The 18,826-nt window shown below is 37.5% G+C and overlaps 1 protein-coding gene across 1 annotated transcript in view; it reads left to right on the top strand.

Annotated features, from left to right (window-relative positions):
* ERICH6 (glutamate rich 6) overlaps nt 1–18,508 on the top strand; it is a 33,032-nt gene extending 14,524 nt beyond the window's left edge. Inside the window, exons 9-13 of the mRNA XM_036850883.1 lie at nt 696–841; nt 8,062–8,147; nt 10,135–10,290; nt 12,731–12,959; nt 18,245–18,508. Coding sequence (XP_036706778.1) covers nt 696–841; nt 8,062–8,147; nt 10,135–10,290; nt 12,731–12,959; nt 18,245–18,508 — 881 coding nt within the window. The remainder of the gene's footprint in view (nt 1–695; nt 842–8,061; nt 8,148–10,134; nt 10,291–12,730; nt 12,960–18,244) is intronic.
* The last annotated feature ends 318 nt before the right edge of the window (nt 18,509–18,826 follow it).

Here is an 18,826-nt window from a genome sequence, read left to right as displayed (position 1 = left end):
ATCTGGCTTTTGAAGTTTTTAGTCTTCAGCTCACTGTTGTTATTGATTGAAAGAAATTAGCAACATCTATAGAGCACTTTACAGATAGCTAGAAAGAGCTTTTGAGTTCATTGTCTCTCGTTTTATCAAACATACATTCCATTTTGTTTCAAGCTAGGATATGGAAAATCTGTCAAAAACATATCAGATTCTTTTCTCATAGGCAGGCCCCATCGGTCAGCTGGCCAGTATAGCTGTAGTACTGGTACAACTGAAGGGGCACCGATTTTAGAATCAGAAGTTCTGGATTTATGTCCTTGCTTTTCTCCTCACAGGCTGCCCAACTGGGGATAAATTATTTAATCTTTCTGAGCATCAGGCTCCTCTATGACTCAGAGCCATTGAAAAGATACTTAGAGAAGATTTTTTTTTCACCTAAACCCCTAGTATAAAATTCCTTGGTATTCAACTGTTTTCTACTAAACCTAAGGCCAGAAAATTCCACGTAATGAAAATCATCATTATTTTTCTTTCAACCAAATGAGAATTTCTCATTTTTTTTAAACAAAAGAGGGAGGTCCTCATTTTTCTTCCATTAAAAAAATGTCCAATGAATCAATGCATCCGTAACAGAGTTTGAAATTTCATTTTAGAAGAGAGGTTTTGGAAACTTCTAAACATCATATATGTATTTCATGTGATTCTTTTCCCATTAGATGCAAAGCAGTTTAAAACAATTTCTTATCAACTTTCCATGGATATTCCAGAAGTAGAGTCAGCTAAGGAAGAACTAACTGATTATCAACTGGACGAAAGAAATATATCCATTGTTTGTTGTGATTCTAGGATAGCATGTGGAAAGGTAATTAGCTTGTAATTTTTTTTATTTGCTACTCTTTAAAAATCAGTTTTACCTAAAATTATAAAAGCTGTCATGATGAATATGGCAGCTTGGCTATATGACACATTTAACTATTTGTCAAAAAGAATTGGTACGGACTTGGCCTTTTAACTTATATTAGACTTTAAAACAATGCTTTACATATGTTTTATGAGGGGGTATTTTGGTTAAAGCCTTTTTACTTTAAAATGTGATCAGTGTATAGTAAGGAACATTTGGAACCCTTTAGAAAACTAAAAAGAATGGGAGAAAATCATCAGAAGTCTCACCCACATCCCAAAAATCATTATTAATATTTCAATATTATCTAGATCTGCACTGCCCAATATGGTAACAAATACTCCACATGGCTATCCAAATTTAAAATAATTAAAATTAAATAACTTATTTAAAATAATTAAAATTAAATAAGTAAATAAAACATAATTCTTCAGTCATGCCAGACACATTTCAAGTGTTAAATAGCTGTGTGTGACTAAAGGCAACCATATTGCAGGGCAGATACAGAAAATTTTTTTGGTCACTACAAGTTCTATTAGACAGCACTGTTCTAGAGTTTTTAAGCATAGGTTTCTGTTAACACACTTGTAATTATATTACACATGTAATTTTTATCTCTTTAACTTAATTATCAACAATTTTTCCATGATATTAATAGCTTACATTAACATCATTTTAATATCTATGTGCCTTTTCATATAGTTTAACCATTGCTTTCAATATCTTTGTGTATAAATTTACACTATACTAAATATAGTTCCCCAGAATAGATCCCTAGAAATTAAACTCCTGAGACCAGTTTTGTTTCTCCTGGGTGATATAGAATTTAAGGCATGGCAGTGAACTGAGGTTCTGACAGAATCAAATCCAAATCCTGTCTGAAGGAAGATCATTTATCTAGCCCTCAAATCACTCCTACAAATTATCTTTCAAGTTCAATTACCAGCACACAGTGAAAAATAATTAAGAACACAAGGAAACTCAACACCACAATTGAAAACTCAGAGGATTACTATCAATAAGAAAAGATCTACAAAGACTTCGAAAACTGAAGTAATCTAACTATGTTTATGAAAACAAAAGATCAGCTTGAAGATATATGGAGGGAACAGAAAACTATAAAGGGACATACAATTGAAAAGAAAAAAATGAAATTATAGAAATGAAAAATACAAAAACTGAAATTAAAAACTTAAAAGATGAGAGTTAAATGCCCGTTAGACCCAACTAAAGAAAGAACTAATGACCTGAGAGAAAGGTTAAAAGAAAACTATCAAAATTTACCCGAAATTTACATGGGGGCAAAAAAAGGTAAGGAATACAGAAAAGTGTGTATAATATGAAAATAGAATGAGGGGTCTAAAATGTATTTGTTCAGAATCCCAGAGGAGAGGAAAATGATAATCAGGCAGAGGCAGTATTTGAAGAGATAATGGATGATAATTTTCCAAAACTGATAAAATAGACCTATTCACAGATTTAAGAATCCCAACGAATCCCAAGCAGGATGAATTAAAAAAATAAAGTAAAATAAAAATAAATCCTAGACACAGTATAGTGAAACTGCAAAACACCAAAGACAAAAAGAAAATCTAAAGATTAGCAGAGAAAAAGAAGTCTGTTTACATTTAAAAGAGAACAGTTAGAAATCAGATAACCTCCCAACAGCAACAATGGAAGGCAGTATAATGTCTTCAGTGTGCTGAAAGAAAATAACTGGCAGTCTAGAAGCCTATACCCAGTTAAAATATCTTTCATTAAAATATGCCCCCAAAAGACATGGTCTGGCAAAACAGAGTTTGTCACTAGTAGCTTCTGACTAAAAGGAATTCTAAAGAATGTTCTTTGTGTAGTTGGATAGTATGAGATTCAAGAAAGATGAAGAGCAAAGAAAAGCATTCATGGGATATATGGATAAAACTAAAAGTTGACTGATAAAACAATAATAATAATAATGGTTCAAGGACTTTCAAGAAACAGTATAGAGCAAAAATGCTTGAAAAAATAGTACATGATTTGGCAAGAAAGCTAAATGCAATTACAGTGTTCTAAAAGTCCTTGGTTTGGGAGAAGGGCAAACACATAGTTTAAACTCAGACTTTGATAAGTTAAGTTCGCTTGCTGAAATTTCTGGGGTAGCCAGAAAAATAACAAGTAGAGAGTATAACTTCCAAGCTATCAGAGGTAGAGCAAAAAAATTAGAATAATTCACTTTAAATGCCCCCCAAAAGATAAGAAAGGATAAGGGAAAAGAAAAACACATAACAGAGGACAAATAGAACACATCAAGGAATGTCAGTAGTTATGTGTAAATAGAGTAAATACTTCAGTTAATAAACAAAGAGTGTCAGACAATTTTTTAAGGAAAAATTCCAACCATATACTGATTACAAGAGACTATATCTAAAATATAAGGATAGGGGCTTCCCTGGTGGTGCAGTGGTTGAGAATCCACCTGCCAGCGCAGGGGACACGGGTTTGATCCCTGGTCCGGGAAGATCCCACATGCCGTGGAGCAACTAAGCCCATGCACCACAACTACTGAGCCTGTGCTCTAGAGCCCACGAGGCACAACTACTGAGCCCGTGTGCTGCAACTACTGAAGCCTATGCGCCTAAAGCCCGTGCTCCACAACAAGAGAAGCCACCGCAATGAGAAGCCCACGCACCGCAACGAAGAGTAGCCCCCGCTCGCTGCAACTGGAGAAAGCCTGTGAGCAGCAACAAAGATCCAACACAGCCAAAAATAAAATAAAATAAATTAAAAATAAAATAAAATATAAGGATACAAAAAGATTAAATATAAATAAACAAAAATGATGTATCATGAAAATATTAAAGAACATCACTGAGATAGAGGACCACTTCACAGTGACAGAAGTTTTAATCCACCAGGAAGGTATAATGTTACAAAATATGTTTCCCCTATTAACACAGCCTCAAAAAATATAAAGCAAAATTTCACAGAAGTAAAAGGAAAAAAATTTTAATCCATAATCATAATGGGATACTTTAGCCTGCTTCTCTCAATAATTGAGAGGACTATTAGACCAAAAAAAAAAAAAAACAGCAGTAATACGATAGAATATTTGAACAACCCATTTAACAAATTTGACCTAATATTCATGGATTGGAAGAGTAAATATTTTAAATATGACATTCTTCCCAAATTGATCTATAGATCCAATGCAACTGTAATTCAAATTCTAACAAGGTTGTATATTTGCGTGTGCAGGGGGAAGGAAGGTCTTGACAAGTTGATGCTAAGATTTACATGGAAATATAAAGAACCTAGAAGAGCCAAGACTTTCTTGAAGAAGAAGCCTGGGAGGGAGGGGAACACGCTCTATCAGATACTGAGATCTATTACAAAATATAGTAATTAAGACAGTGTAGTGTTGGGGCAGGATAAACAAAGAAATCCATGATACAGAATAGTTCAGAATCGGATTTATGCACACACAGGCTTCTGATCTATGCCAGCAGTGGCACTGCACAGCAATGGAGAAAGGAAAATCTTTCCAATACATACTGCTGGGACAATCGGATATCCATATTTTTTAATGAAATTGGAATCATACCTCACATCATATAAAAATCAGTTCCAGTGGATTAAAGACCTAAATGTGAAATGCAAAACTACAATGATTTTTTTTAAAAAATAGGAGAATAGCTTTATTACTTCAGGTTAGGGAAAGATTTACTAACCACTTTTAAAAAGCAGTATCCATAAAGTAGTTGATAAATTAAACTTAAAATTTGGGGGACTTCCCTGGTGGCACAGTGGTTAAGACTCCACGCTCCCAATGCAGGGGGCCTGGGTTCGATCCCAGGTCAGGGAACTAGATCCCACATGCATACCGCAACTAAGAGTTCGCATGCCATCACTAAGGAGCCAGTGAGCTGCAACTAAGGAGCAGGTGAGCCACAACTAAGGAGTCCACCTGCTGCAACTAAGACCTGGTGCAACCAAATAAATAAATAAAATACTCTTAAAAATTAAAATTTGAAAGACAAGCCAAGAAGGGAGATATTTTGCAGCACATATGATATACAAAGGGCTTTTATCCTAAATGTATAAAGAACTTTTATAAGTCCACATGAAAAAAAAGTCTACCTAATAGAAAAATGAACTTAAAAAAACTTGACCACTTCTCCAAGGAGAAAATTCAAATGATCAATAAACATATGAAAAGGTGTTCAACCTCATTAGTAACCTGGGAGAGGAAAATTGAAACCACAATTAGAGATCAGTCCATACCTATAATATTGGCAAAAAAAAAAAAACTGTAAAGTCTGATACTACTGAGTGTTGGAAAGGATATAGAATAACAGTCCCTATTATTTGCCTCTAGTGGGAATGCAAATTGGTACAACTTGAAAATCATTTTGGCAGTACCTTGTAAAGTGGGAGACAGGCATATCTTGGGGTTCAGCAATTCTACCTCTGGGTGTAAGATCTGAGAGTAACTGGGTACCAGCATACATGCAAAAGACGGTTCAGAATATCATTGTTTATAAGCCAAAAACTGGGAACAACCCATATATCCATTAACAATAGAATGGATAAGTAAATAATGATGAAGTCATACAATACAATCTTATATACAAATGGAAGTAATTGGACAACTACACACTGGGACGTGTATGAATCTTACAAACATAACGTTGACTAAAAGAAACAAAGTATTAAAAATTCATAATGTTCGATTCCATTTATATAAAATTCAAAATGGGAAAAATTAAACTATATTGTTTAGAGATTACAGAACACTGACTTTGGGGTAGCACAGAGGGAACTTCTAGAGTATCAGCATTGTTCTATTTCTTGACCCAGATGGTGATAACATGGGTGTTCACATTATAATTACTCATTAACAAAATAGCATATTTTAGTGCTTATCTGAATGTATTTTATATTTCATAAAAGTGAAAAATGTATTATCTTTCAAAATAAATGGCAACATTTACATGAAAATTTAGATTGTTTCATTGTTTAGCCCTAGGAATTCTTGTAACCATTTTATTACAATTCAAGGTTAGGAAGAAACAGAATTAAACTGAATCTTTAGTTCATTTTAAAACATTGTTGGGGGCTTCCCTGGTGGCACACTGGTTAAGAATCCGCCTGCCAATGCAGGGGACACAGGTTCGAGCCCCGGTCCGGGAAGATCCCACATGTCGCGGAGCAACTAAGCCCATGCACCACAACTACTAAGCCTGCGCTCTAGGGTCCGCGAGCCACAACTACTGAAGCCCGCACACCTAGAGCCCGTGCTCCGCAACAAGAGAAGCCACTGCAACGAGAAGCCCACGCACTGCAACAAAGAGTAGCCCCCGCTCACCGCAACTAGAGAAAGCCCGCCCGCAGCAACGAAGACCCAATGCAGCCAAAATAAGTTAATTTTTTAAAAAAGACATGTCTATAAAAAATTAAAAAATAAAACATTGTTGGCTACAAATTCATTCCCCTATTGAGTATTACATAGAAAGTAAAATAGTTAAGCTTAGAGGTACAACAAGGAATATCTCTTTGTATTTCTTTCTTCATCTTCCCATATTCCACTAGTGTTTTTCTCAAATGAACTTCGAGAGCAACCCTGAAAAGACACCAGTTGCTGCAGCTTATACTGGAGTGTAAAGTCAGTTTATTGAAGTATAATTTATAGTAAAACTCACCTTCTTATATGTACAGCTCCATTAATTTTGACAGTTATGTAATCACCGCTACAACCAGGACATAGAATATCTCCATTGTGCTAGGGCTGGGTTTTTTTTTTTTTTAATCTTCTTTTGTTTTTATAACAATATGCATATAAAGTAAAAGTAGATAAATAAAAAATAAACCTGATTGAAAAATTGGCATAAGACCTGAATAGGCATTTTTTTAAAGAAGACATACAGATGGCCAACATCATTAATCATCAGGGAAATGCAAATTAAAACCACAATGAGATATCACCTCACACCTGTCAGAATGGCTGTCATCAAAAAGAACACAAATAACAAATGTTGACAAGGATGTGGAGAAAAGGGAACCCTTGTGCACTGTTAATGGGAATGTACATTGGTGCAGCCACTGTAGAAAACAGTATGGAGGTTCCTAAAAAACTAAAAATAGAACTACTGTGTGACCCAGCAATTCCACTCTTGGGTGTATATCTGAAAAAAATGAAAACACTAATTCGAAAAGATACATGCACCCCAATGTTCATAGAAGCATTTTTTACAATAGCCAAGATATGGAAGCAACCTAAGTGTCCATCAACAGATAGATAAAGAAGATGTGGTGTGTGTATATATATATATATATATATATATATATATATATATATATAAAACACACATACACACATATATATGGGAATACTACTCAGCCATAAAAAAGAATGAAATTTTGCCATTTGCAACAACATGGATGGAGGGTATTTGGCTAAGTGAAATAAGTCGGAGAAAGACAAATACTGCATTATATCACTTATATGTAGAATCTAAAAGAAAACAAACTAGTGAATATAACAAAAGGGAAAACAGACTCACAGATGTGGAGAACAAACTAGTATTTTCTAGTGGGGAGAGGGAAGTGGGGAGGGGCAAGATAGGGGTAGGGGGTTAAGAGGTACAAACTGCTATGTATAAAATAGATAAGCTACAAGTATATATTGTACAGCACAGAGAATATAGCCAATATTTTATAATAACTATAAATGAAGTATAACCTTTAAAAATTGTGAATCACTATGTTGTTCGCCTGAAACTTATATAATATTGCACATCAACTATACTTCAATTAAAAAAAATACCTACCATATGATAAGTTCTTTTTAAGTGTTTGCTGTTATGATGATGATGATGACTTAAAATATAATTCTGACTGAAGCCTGAGCACTCTCTTCTATCTTGTTCTATTGAATAAAAATTGTTTTTAATTTTTAAATAAAGACAAAAAAAAACCAAAAAACACTCTTCAAACAGATAAGTAATGTCAGATTCCTGCCAGAAAGGTTTAATCAGGTTATCTGCAGGGGTTAGGGACAATCTTTAATGATTCCTAAGGATTGTTCCCTGTTGCTGATGCAGGATCAAAAATTTAAGTTAAGAAATGGTTTGTGTGAGTGTCTAGCAAGCAAAGGATGTCTGTTGCCATCATGTAACTGTCCTTTTGTTTTCTACGGTGTATAGATCATGACAAATGAGCTCTTTGAAAAGCACTACAAACATGGGAGCAAGTTTCTGACTTCATTTCCAGACGGGACAACACAAATATTGTATCCTTTCTTTCAACAACTTATTTTCGTTAGCTTTCTTCACAAAAAGAAAGATAAAGAAAAAATAGATTGCAAAATATGAAGAAAAAAAATAGTTATTACCAAATCCTACCACCCAGAGCAAAGCTGTTAACATCTTTTTATACATCTTGCCTTACTTTTTTCCTATGAGCAATTATATAATTCTTAAAAAATTAATTCTTCAACTAGTTATTCACATTTTGTAACTTGCTCCCTTTACATAATATTATACAATAAATATTATACAATAAATCCTCATAAATGTTATGAGTATATAATATGCAATAAATATAGAGATACAACACCATCTTTATAAGCACATGGCATTCCATCATAGTGATGTACTGTAATTCCTTTCGTCTACCCCCTATTGCTAATCAAAGGTGGTTTCACAATTTTTGGCTGTTTTATACAACAGCTACATGAACAGCTTTGTGCATACTTCTCTGCACACTTATCACTTACTTCCTTGAATTAAATACCTAGGGATAGAAATTCTGGGTAAGAAATTATGGGCATTTTAAAGCTTTAATAGATTTTGCCCCCCAGAAAATGTGTACCAGTTTACACATCCATGAGCAGTATGTTATTTTTTAATACAAAAATTCAATATCCATTTTATGGAACACTAAGTTATTGATCACTTGAACTTCTGCCTGATGATCAGACCATTTGCTATTTTCACACAAAGGCCATTTAATATCTCCGGGAAAGTAAAACAAAACAAAACTGTGAAATGAGAAGGACTTTTTGGTGAACTAAGGGCCTCATTTTGTAGGAGAAAGTCATTTTTACTCATAGTTGCCTAAATGTTTAGTCAAACCCCAGTAAGAAACCAGAAAAATGGCTTTCATGGCATAGGAAGTGTAATGAAGTTTTAGTTCCCTAGGCCCTTTGAGAAAGAGTGTAGGTTTTTTGTTTTAATTATATCAAAAAATTTTAAATAACTTCCTCAGCTTGTATCATTAGTTATCATTTCCTGCCCTGGCTTTAATTCGTTTTCACTCCTTTGAAGGCTATGGCTGATTTTCAAAATGATTCAGAATCAATTTTGTGTTTACTTCACCTCTGGACTTCCGATCAGCTGAGACAGGACTGACTATTAACAGTTAGTGAATTATCCTCAGTATATTTTATACTTTTTGATGCTATTGTAAGTGGAATTATTTTAATTTCATTTTCAAAATGTTCACTGCTAGTGTATAGAAATACAACTTATTTTTATATATTCATCTTTTAGCCTACAACCCTACTGAACTCTTTTGTTAGTTCTAACATTATTTTGTGGATTCCTTAGGATTTTCTATATACAAGAGCATGTTATCTGCACATAGAGATAGTTTTACTTCTTCCATTTCCAATCTGAATGTCTTCATTTCTTTTTCTTTCACAAAATTTTCCTGACTGGAACCTCCAACCTGAGGTTGAACAGCAGTGGAAAGAGTGAACATTTTTGTTTAGTTCCTGATTTTAGGGGGAAAACACCTAGTCTTTCATCATTAAGTATGATGTTAGCTCTGGGGTTTTGTTAGACATTCTTTATCAGGTTGAGGAGGCTCCCTTCTAGTCCTAGTTCATTGAGTCATTTATCATGAAAAGGTATTGGATTTTGTCAGATGCTTTTTCTGCATCTATTGAGATGATCATCTGTTTTGTGCTCTTTATTCTATCAATATAGTATGTTTCATTAATTTATTTTTAGATGGTAAACCAACCTTGCATTCCTGGGATAAACTCCACTTTGTCGTGGTACATAATCCTTTTTATATGTTGCTAGATTCCATTTGCTGGCATTTTTGTCTCATAAATATATTTTGATCCACATAAAAAGCATGAAATTATTTTGTAATAACCCTCCCATTTTCAGAATGCTTTCTAGTTTCAAAGGGCTCTCTTATAAATTGAATGTATTCCCAGTATAGTTAAAGACCATTAGAATAACTCAAATGACCTTATCTGATCTCAGCTACCCATCTGGAAACCTAGCCATCATCCAAGTGCCCAATAAGATAAATGGCTTCACTTGCATAGTCCAAGAAGACGTGCCCACTAACCCTGCAATCCTGGCAGTGCTAGATTCTTCGGGTAGAAGTTCCTGCTATCATCCCAATGGAAATGTCTGGTAGGCTTCTAGGTTCCTCCTGCTGTCATTTTGTTTCTCCGGTTTTGTGAAATTTTATTTTTCCTTGTATTTTTTCAACTTTATTGAGATATAATTGACATATACTGCGTAAGTTAAAAGTGTACAGCATGTCAATTTGATACACGTATATGGTGCAAAATGATTACCTCTATAGCATTAGCTAACACCGGCAACATGTCACATAATCACCATTTCTTTTTTGTGTTGAGAACATTTAAGATATACTCTCTTAGCAACTTTCAAGTTTATAATACAGTGTTAACTATAATCACTATGCTATACATTAGATCCCCAGATCTTATTCATCTTATAACTAGAAGGATAAAAATAGCTTTAAGAAGATTTATTTACATTAGTGGTCTTTAGATAGTAATGTTCAACTCAGATAAAGTTTTGATTTATGTCATTCCATATGCTGCTTAGTGGAAAAATCCCAGGCAACTACGTAAAACAAAGCTCATCATATTTTTTTCTATAAACAGAAAGAAAATATAAACTATACAAGTTTAATATTAGAAAAAAATCTCTAAATAAATTATATGGCCATCCTAGGGATCTGAGATATGAACCCAGGCAGTCTCTCTAGAGGCTATGCCCTGATAATGTTATCCTGGCTTCATCTATGGAAATAATTCGCAATGGACAGCTGCCATACTGTGTTGTTACTGTTTGAGATATATCCCTAACAAGTAGGCTTCCCATAGCCACAACCAACAACAATAATATACAAACAAAATCTCTAGAGAAATGAAGGTCCTAATGCCTTCGATCTACTAACTTATACACTCTGTGACTTCATATTATTTCATTTAGTCTGAGAAAGTGAAATTTGGGTTCTAACTTCAAATACAATTTAATCTTTTGAAGCTTTTCAGAAAGAGATATTCTCTCCCTTTAACTTATTTACAGGTATAACAATCTTATCTTGAGACACTCTGCCAATAATTGACAAAAGTTTGAACACTCTGCCAGTACTTGAGAAAGTTAGGACACAGGGAGGTATTTGTACTTTTAGTTCAAAGCAGTAGTCAATCCATTACCTCCAAGTCTATTGGAGACTTTCTGCTTATCCTTCAGGGTTCAGTAGCAGCTCTGCATCACATCTGGTGGGGCACTATATCAATTGTCACCAGATATTCACTGGCTTCTAGGACTTCTCCCTTTACCAGCAAAGACCTCCCAGCCACCGACTGAACTCCTGGGCCCTCTGACATGACTCCTTGACACTCTCATAGCCCCTCTCGCTGCTTCTTGTGTAGCAACCCACCTCCCCTGCAGGACTGAAGTCCCTTGAAGGCACACCCTGCATCTTTGCCACTACATAACATGTATCTGTACATGGCATAGACTCAAAGAAAGTTTATTAAATAAACAATTTATCTAGATAATTTTAGCCAAATGTTATTTTCACCCACGTACCAAGATAAAACTAAATCTCCCTCTTCCCAGATACAAAGATAATCACCTCAATTTCTCAGTTGTACTTTTGTTATCAGATTACTGCCACTCATCAAAGCTGGGAAAATACGATGTGAGTTATCTTACTCTAGGGAGCCCTCATGGCCAATTCATCTGGTTTAAAAAAAAATAATTTACTATCAAATTAAGCCAGCTAAGTACCCAGAACTCTACCTATCCTCTCTCCTCGAGAAAGAGATGGTGACCCCAGATGGAAGAAAGTGAGAGGGTGTGCAAAGGAGCTCATGGAGTAGGATGGCAGTCACTAGTGCCACTAGATCTCAGATTGTGCAGGGCTACATCTGTAGGTAATGTGGTAAAATGTGGCATTAACAACTCTAAGAGATTGGGGAGGCCCTACTGGCCTCAGTTCCCCCTTCTGCTCCATTACCAAACTCTTCTAAACCACAGTGATCTCAGAGATGATCCCTGAGCCTCTCCTGCCCACACTGGCCCTGATGATAGGCCTCCTAGAAGGACTCCTGGCCCCCAGTTGCTGGGTACTCTTAGAAAACAGGTCTCTGTACTGAGGCCAATTTGGCCTTTCCCGGAACTTACACTCACTGATCTTCATTCTGACACAGGGAAAATCTAAGTACTAGTCTTCTCCCCTCTTCCAGGTAGAGCCTGATCTCCTGTATTTCTTCTTATCCAAACTAAACCTTCTGTGCTCCCTCTTCATCCTCCCCAGCACATCATTTTCCAGATCCCTTTACCATCCTGGTTCCAGCCTTTGGACCCATTTTGATTTATTACTACGTCTTAAACCATACCCAGTACTTCAAATTAGTGTACAATTCGGTCACAGTATTATTGCTCCTAAGATTACCTGAGGTTTTCCACTATTCATATGCTACTGGCTAGTATAAACTGCTACTCCCTTTGGTTGCAAGTGACTGGGCTAATTCAAGGTTGAATTATAATGTTACTGTTTATAATTTTTAATTTCCTTTCTGCCCAGGGTATACATCAATATCTTGGGCGGTCAATATTCAGATCAAGCTGGCAACAGAGTAAGGGCTTGGAATTGGTCAAGTTCCGTCACTTCCTCACCCTTTGTTTCATTTAAACCTGTCTTTCTGGCTTTGAACCATTATGTTGGAATCCGCATCTTAGAACAAGACAAGATTTCAATCACTTTTCTAGCAATGGGCCAACAGGCAAGAATCAGTGTCGGAACCAAAGTGAAGGTAGGTACATTTTTATAAACAGTTGAGAGCATTTAGAATAATAAGAGTAAAACAATGTTTGTTAGTGTTATTATTGATAGATTATACTTGTGTGTAATCTACTGTGCACTACTGTGAATTTTGGAGTTCAATGAAAAAACATATAGTGAAAGTTTCATATGGAATTGAGGCAACCTTACTGTATTTTCTTCCTCAGAAATTCCCTTTAGTTCAGACTTGATTCCAAATAACATTTACTGAATGTTTACTCTCTGACTGAGTTAGTGCAGGTTTGGGGGTTTGGTTTTGGGATTTTGTATTGGGTTCGGTTTTCTCTGTGCTCTAGCAGAAAGCCCCTGGCTGAGTCAGGAGACCTGGGTTCTGACCATGTTCAAGACCCAGCACAAGTCCCATCTCCTTGGAAACACTTCCCAGAGCTCCTAGCCCTTTGTCCAATCAGGGTCGAAAATGTCCTTCTCTGGGTTGTCCGTGTACGCACCTCTGTCCCTGCACTTGCTGAACCATGTGCCTTACTTGCCTTCATGGCTGTCTTACTTACTGGATGGTGAGCTCCTGCAGGACAGAATCTGTCTTACTGATTCCTTTATCCTGCCCGGGGCATGGCCCAGAGTACACGCTCAGTGACCAGCAATGCTGCACAACGGTTAAGAACACAGACTTCGGGTTACAGAGACGTAGTTTCAAACCTCAGCTCTGCCACTTAGCTAAGTGGCTGAACTTGAACTTCAGTTCCCTCCTCTACAAAATGGGGATAATGATTCCTCTCTTATAGATTGCTGTGAAGAGTCAATGAGAATGCAAAGTACTTAGCATGGTGCTTGGAACTGACTAAGTACTTAGCAAATGATAGCTCAATAGAGATGTAGAGTTTGTCAGTTATACCTCAGTAAAGCTGAAATATATATAAGCATGTAGAGAAAGATATAAATAGAGATCTATGTCACATATAGAGCATATATAGTATGTGACTTTGAATAAGTCCCCTAAACTCTGAGGACCTTGTTTCATCAATTATTCAAGGAAGAGATTGTTCCAAACTTCAAAGATGTCTTCAGCTTCTAAAAAGTTTATACGTTTAAGTAAGTGGAAATATGACTTCAGGATTCCACACAGGCAGGGATATTTCATAAACACCAAACAAAAAGGAGACTTCAGATTCAGCCAACATGGAGCAAGGGTCTACAATGTGCTAAGCACTATCTGAGCTACTTCCAGTCAGTCTAGCTACTGCAGTCAGCTGTCAGCTCCAAACAAGCTTCTTCCTTGGTTAGAAATTTACAGTATAGCCTTTTTTTGGTTCATTACATTCATGGTAAATGCATTTTTACCAAAAATGTCAAAAATGCTCTCTCTTTCTCCTCACCTCCCTCCTTCGAAATGAATTTTAATCAGAAAAAAGAGTTGGTGCAAAAGAAAGAATTTGATGTTAAAAATGATTGCTTTTCTCACCATCCTCATGATCACCCTTTCATTTTTTTAAAATTCCAAAAGTGATACGTGAATACATTCTCATATTTGAAGATTCAAATAATATAGAAATATAGAGAGTAAAAAAATGAGATACCCCCCTTCATTCTTTCTTCTATTCTAATTCTCTTCCCAAAGGTAATCACCACTGAAAATCTGGTGTGTACTTCTCTTTTCTATGTACTTATAAATTATTCACATACATCTTTTTAAAATAAAAATTGGATCAGACTACACTGATTGTATTATTAGGCTTGTTCTATGTTTTTGTTTTCCATTTAACATGTGTTAAAGATCCTTTCATGTCTACATATCCAAGCATATTTGTCTATTCTGTTGCTACGTAGTATTTCATATGTACTATAGTTAATTTATGTTGAATCTAATGCCTTCTCAGTGGCATTGGGCACAGTTGCTCACTTCCTCCTCCTAGAAGAATTTCCTCCCTTGCTTCCAGGACCTACTCTGCCTTGATTTTACTTCTACCTCAAGGGATACTCTTTCTCATTTTTCTTTGCCTAGTTTCTTCACCCCTGCCTTTTTCTAAATATTGAGGGGCTCCAGGGCTTGTCGTTGGGCTCATCTTTTCTCCAGCTATACTCACTCCCTAGGTGATCTCATTAGTTTTCTGTCCTGAAATACCATCTGCTTGCTGATAACCCCTCCATTTATCTCCAGGTGGATCTCCCAGGAACTCTAAACTTGAAGATCTGATTCCAGCCCTCCATCTCCATCTGGTGTCTAAAGGGCATTAGAAACTTCACAGAGCAAAATGACATTTGAAAGCGTGCTCTACCTTGGGTCTTCTCCATCTTAGGAAATGGCAACTGCTTTCTTTCAGTTGTTCAGTCCCAAAACTTTGGGGTTGCTACCCTCCTCTCTGTTTCACAACCCCACGTCTTTCATCTGCAAGTCCTATAAACTCTACCGCCAACATATCTCCAGACTCTAACACTCCTGGCATCCTTCAATACTACCAGCCTTATCTGCCTCATGTACCTAATCCATCTCTTGTTTAAATTATTGTAGTAGCCTCCTCTTAAGTCTCCCTGCTTCCGGTCTTCCCAAAGTCAATTCTGCCACGATAGTGAGGGTGATATTTTGAAAACAAAAGTCTGGTCAAAACTAGTGACTTCTAACCTTACTCAGGTTAGAGTAAGCCAAGATCCTATAAAATAACTGCAATACTGTATGTGATCTGGACTTCCTTCTATTAACATTCCCTCTGTAGTCCTCTTTTCCTACCCACTCTGTTTCAGCCACCCTGGCCTTTTTGCTGTTGCTAGACAATACCAGGCATGTCGCTGCCACAGGGCTTTTGCACTGCTATTCACTCAACTTAAAATATTCCTCCCCCATTTAGCACATAGCTGCTGCACTTCCCTCAGGTTTCCGCTCACAGAGTCCTTTCCTGACTACCCCGTGTAAACTCGCACCACCCCCACCCCTACCCTGGCACTCTGAGTGCCCCTTTGGTCATATATATATGCCACAGGTTCTAATATGTAGTGCTCCCATTTTCTTTCACCTCTAAAGGGTTTATGATTTGTATTCTGATTTCTTCAACTCAGTAGTTATTGAATTTTCAAATAGATTTCTTAAATTTGCTATCCTTTTCTTGTTAATTTCTAAATGGTCAAGGAATATCGCTTGCATTTTTTTCCCTGCTGTTAAAACGTACTGATATTTTCTTGGTGGTTGATGACATAAGTTATGACTGTTCCATGTATATTTGACCCCCCCCAAAAGGTTTACTGTTTATTAGCACAAAACTGTATATGTCTAAATGTTCTATTTATACTTCTCTCTATATCCTTTTCTTTTTGTATGGTTGATTTATTTCTGAGACATGTATGAAAGTCTCCCAATATGACTGAATTAGTACATTTTTCCTGCAATTTCTGTCAGGTTTTGCTTTATCTGTCTTGAAGCTCTATTGTTAGAAAATTAAAGGTGTCGACTGTCTTCATAGTGAGTTATACTTTTCACCCCTGGGCCACCTCACTTATTTGCCCTTCAGCTGTGCCCATTACATGACTCAGCATATCACTGAGGGATTTTGTTTCTATTTTGACAAAAATTTTTAATGTCATCAACATGTATTATTCCCAGTTTCCCTCTTAATGGTCTTTGCCTTAAATGCTACTTCATATGATGTTAAATTGCTACACCTGCTTTCTTTTAGTTTGCATTGGCTTCATACATTTTTTTTTCATCCTTTGATTTGCAACCTTTTTATGTAGTTTTGAGTTAGATGTGTCCCTGCAAACACATCTAACTTTTGTTGCTTTCCTCAACCTAACAGACTTGATCTTTTAATACGTTATATTTTAATGGTTATTCTAAAATTAACGTATCTTTTTTTCTATATGCGTAGAACTAAGTTCCAAGTCCTCTAGTTATTTCCCTTGACAACAATAATTCTCCCAGATCCCTCAGAAAATATTAACTATATATATACATACATATATATATAGTCTAAGGTCTGTTTCCCTGAAAAGTAGCATCACTGATAGGTAAATCTGGTGCCTCTCATTGAGAATCCCTGTTTTCCTGCATGTTCTCCTTACCGAAGTGTCCTTCTGCTAACCGTGGAGGAGAGTGGCACGTGCTGCTGAGGGGTGGAAGGCGAGCTCCAGCGCCAGGCTTCCAGCCTCAGCCTGTGGGCACCGCTGCTCAACACAAAGGGGAGGCCAGGGGACCATGGCAATATTTACCTCAAGGCCTCTCCTCCTCCCATTGCTGTTGACTTTGAGCTCAGAATGTGTGTTTGGGATTAGTGGTTCCATCTGGTCATTTATCTCTCTACGGATGTGGTCCCAGCTGCTTCTTGATTTTCAGGAATTCCTTAAGATTATTCCTGCTGATAAAAAAATCTTTCCTATTTCCTATTGATTTACTCTCTGAAAATGTTTTCTGTCATTTTATGGGATTTGGGATCGAAGGTAAACTAAAAATGGAGATCCATCCTCATTACTCAGCCATCTCATCCTCCTTCCCCCCTCCCTCCCTCCTTCCTCCCTTCCAACGCGGGGAGGGATGAAAATGCAGGAACATGCTGCGAGTTCTCACGTCTCTGGCAGGTTAGAGGTCACTCAGCTTTGCAGGAGGTAGTAGGTGGGCTTGCATTTCGCCCCGCCCCGCCCCGCCCCGCCGAGGCTACGCAGCCCTCGTGGGCTGCCTCAGAAGCCGCAGCTTGGAAACACCTCGGGCAAGGCTGCCCCAGCAGACCCTTGACCTTCCCGCAGCTGCGAGGAGACAGCATCAGCCTGAATCACTCAAGGCCGTGAGGAAGTCGGGAGCGTGGAGGGCAAGGAGAGTCGTGGGGAGGTTCGTGTGGAAGGGCCTCCTGGAGGTTGGGGCGCACTTTAGGAGAAGGAAAGGAGCCTTAGTCATCCCGGCTCCTTCTGGAAAGCCCAGCTCAGGGCCTTCCCAGCCTCTAGGCCTTCCCAGCCTCTAGGCCCGCACCCACCATGCTCTCCGCACTGGGCGTGTCCCAGGGACCGGGTGCCTGCAGCTTCTCTGTGCTTCCCCCAGCAGATGCTGGTAAATGACTTGAATACACTGTTAAGCATTTGAAAGAAAGTATCCGATTTCTGTGTGGTCTGGCCTGCTCTAGTCTCTCAAATCTCCAGAGCATCTCAACTCATTCCTGTTCGGATTAGAATTAACACCACTGCCCCTATTTATAGATAATTAGACTCAAGAGGGAATCCAGCCCCAAATTAGTGTCGCCTCTCGCCTCCTGCCACCTCCTGCTTCTGCAGTCACCATTTCCACCCTGGACCCTGAGCTTCCCTTCTCTCTTTCCTGAAAAGCTACCAAACCCTGAAGAGATTCCAGCACTCCGATACCTGAACGGGGATGACCTTCTTCTGCTGGCCAGTTTAATAAAGATCCGACGCCTGTTTCATAAACTGGAAGGATGTGTGAATTTCCCCTCCAGCCAGGTTTGGGAAAAATTAAAGCAACCTTCCTACCTTTCTTCACTTTCTCTAAAACTAATTGCCCTTTGTCACAATTCTGGTATGAAGCAAGATACAATAACAACAATAGCAGCTTTGATAAATGAAAACATTTAACAAACAGTGATGGTGCTTTCCTTTGTTTTCTTGAGTTTTTCCGGGAGGGGGTGTGGGAGATTTCAAGAAAAGTGTATACAATGACTAGGAAATACCAAGAAATGTGCTTTATTACAAATTTAGAGCACATCCAGAGTCATCACTGGTTTGCATTCTTGGTGGGAAAACTAAACAACTCACTCTGCGGACAGCAGAGAATAAGCAAGTCAGCCAAAGTGCCCCTATCAGCCGAAGTTCCATCAGGAAAACCGAAAGCAGGGAGGGAGCAGGTGCTTCCACAACCTTCCCCTTCCGAAAGGCTGGGAAAGTGAAGGTCAA

The sequence above is a fragment of the Balaenoptera musculus genome, chromosome 4 (assembly GCF_009873245.2).
Source record: "Balaenoptera musculus isolate JJ_BM4_2016_0621 chromosome 4, mBalMus1.pri.v3, whole genome shotgun sequence".
NCBI classification, from domain to species: Eukaryota; Metazoa; Chordata; class Mammalia; order Artiodactyla; family Balaenopteridae; genus Balaenoptera; species Balaenoptera musculus.
Note: the sequence above shows the minus strand (reverse complement) of the source record. Positions and strands in the feature narration are given on the sequence as shown.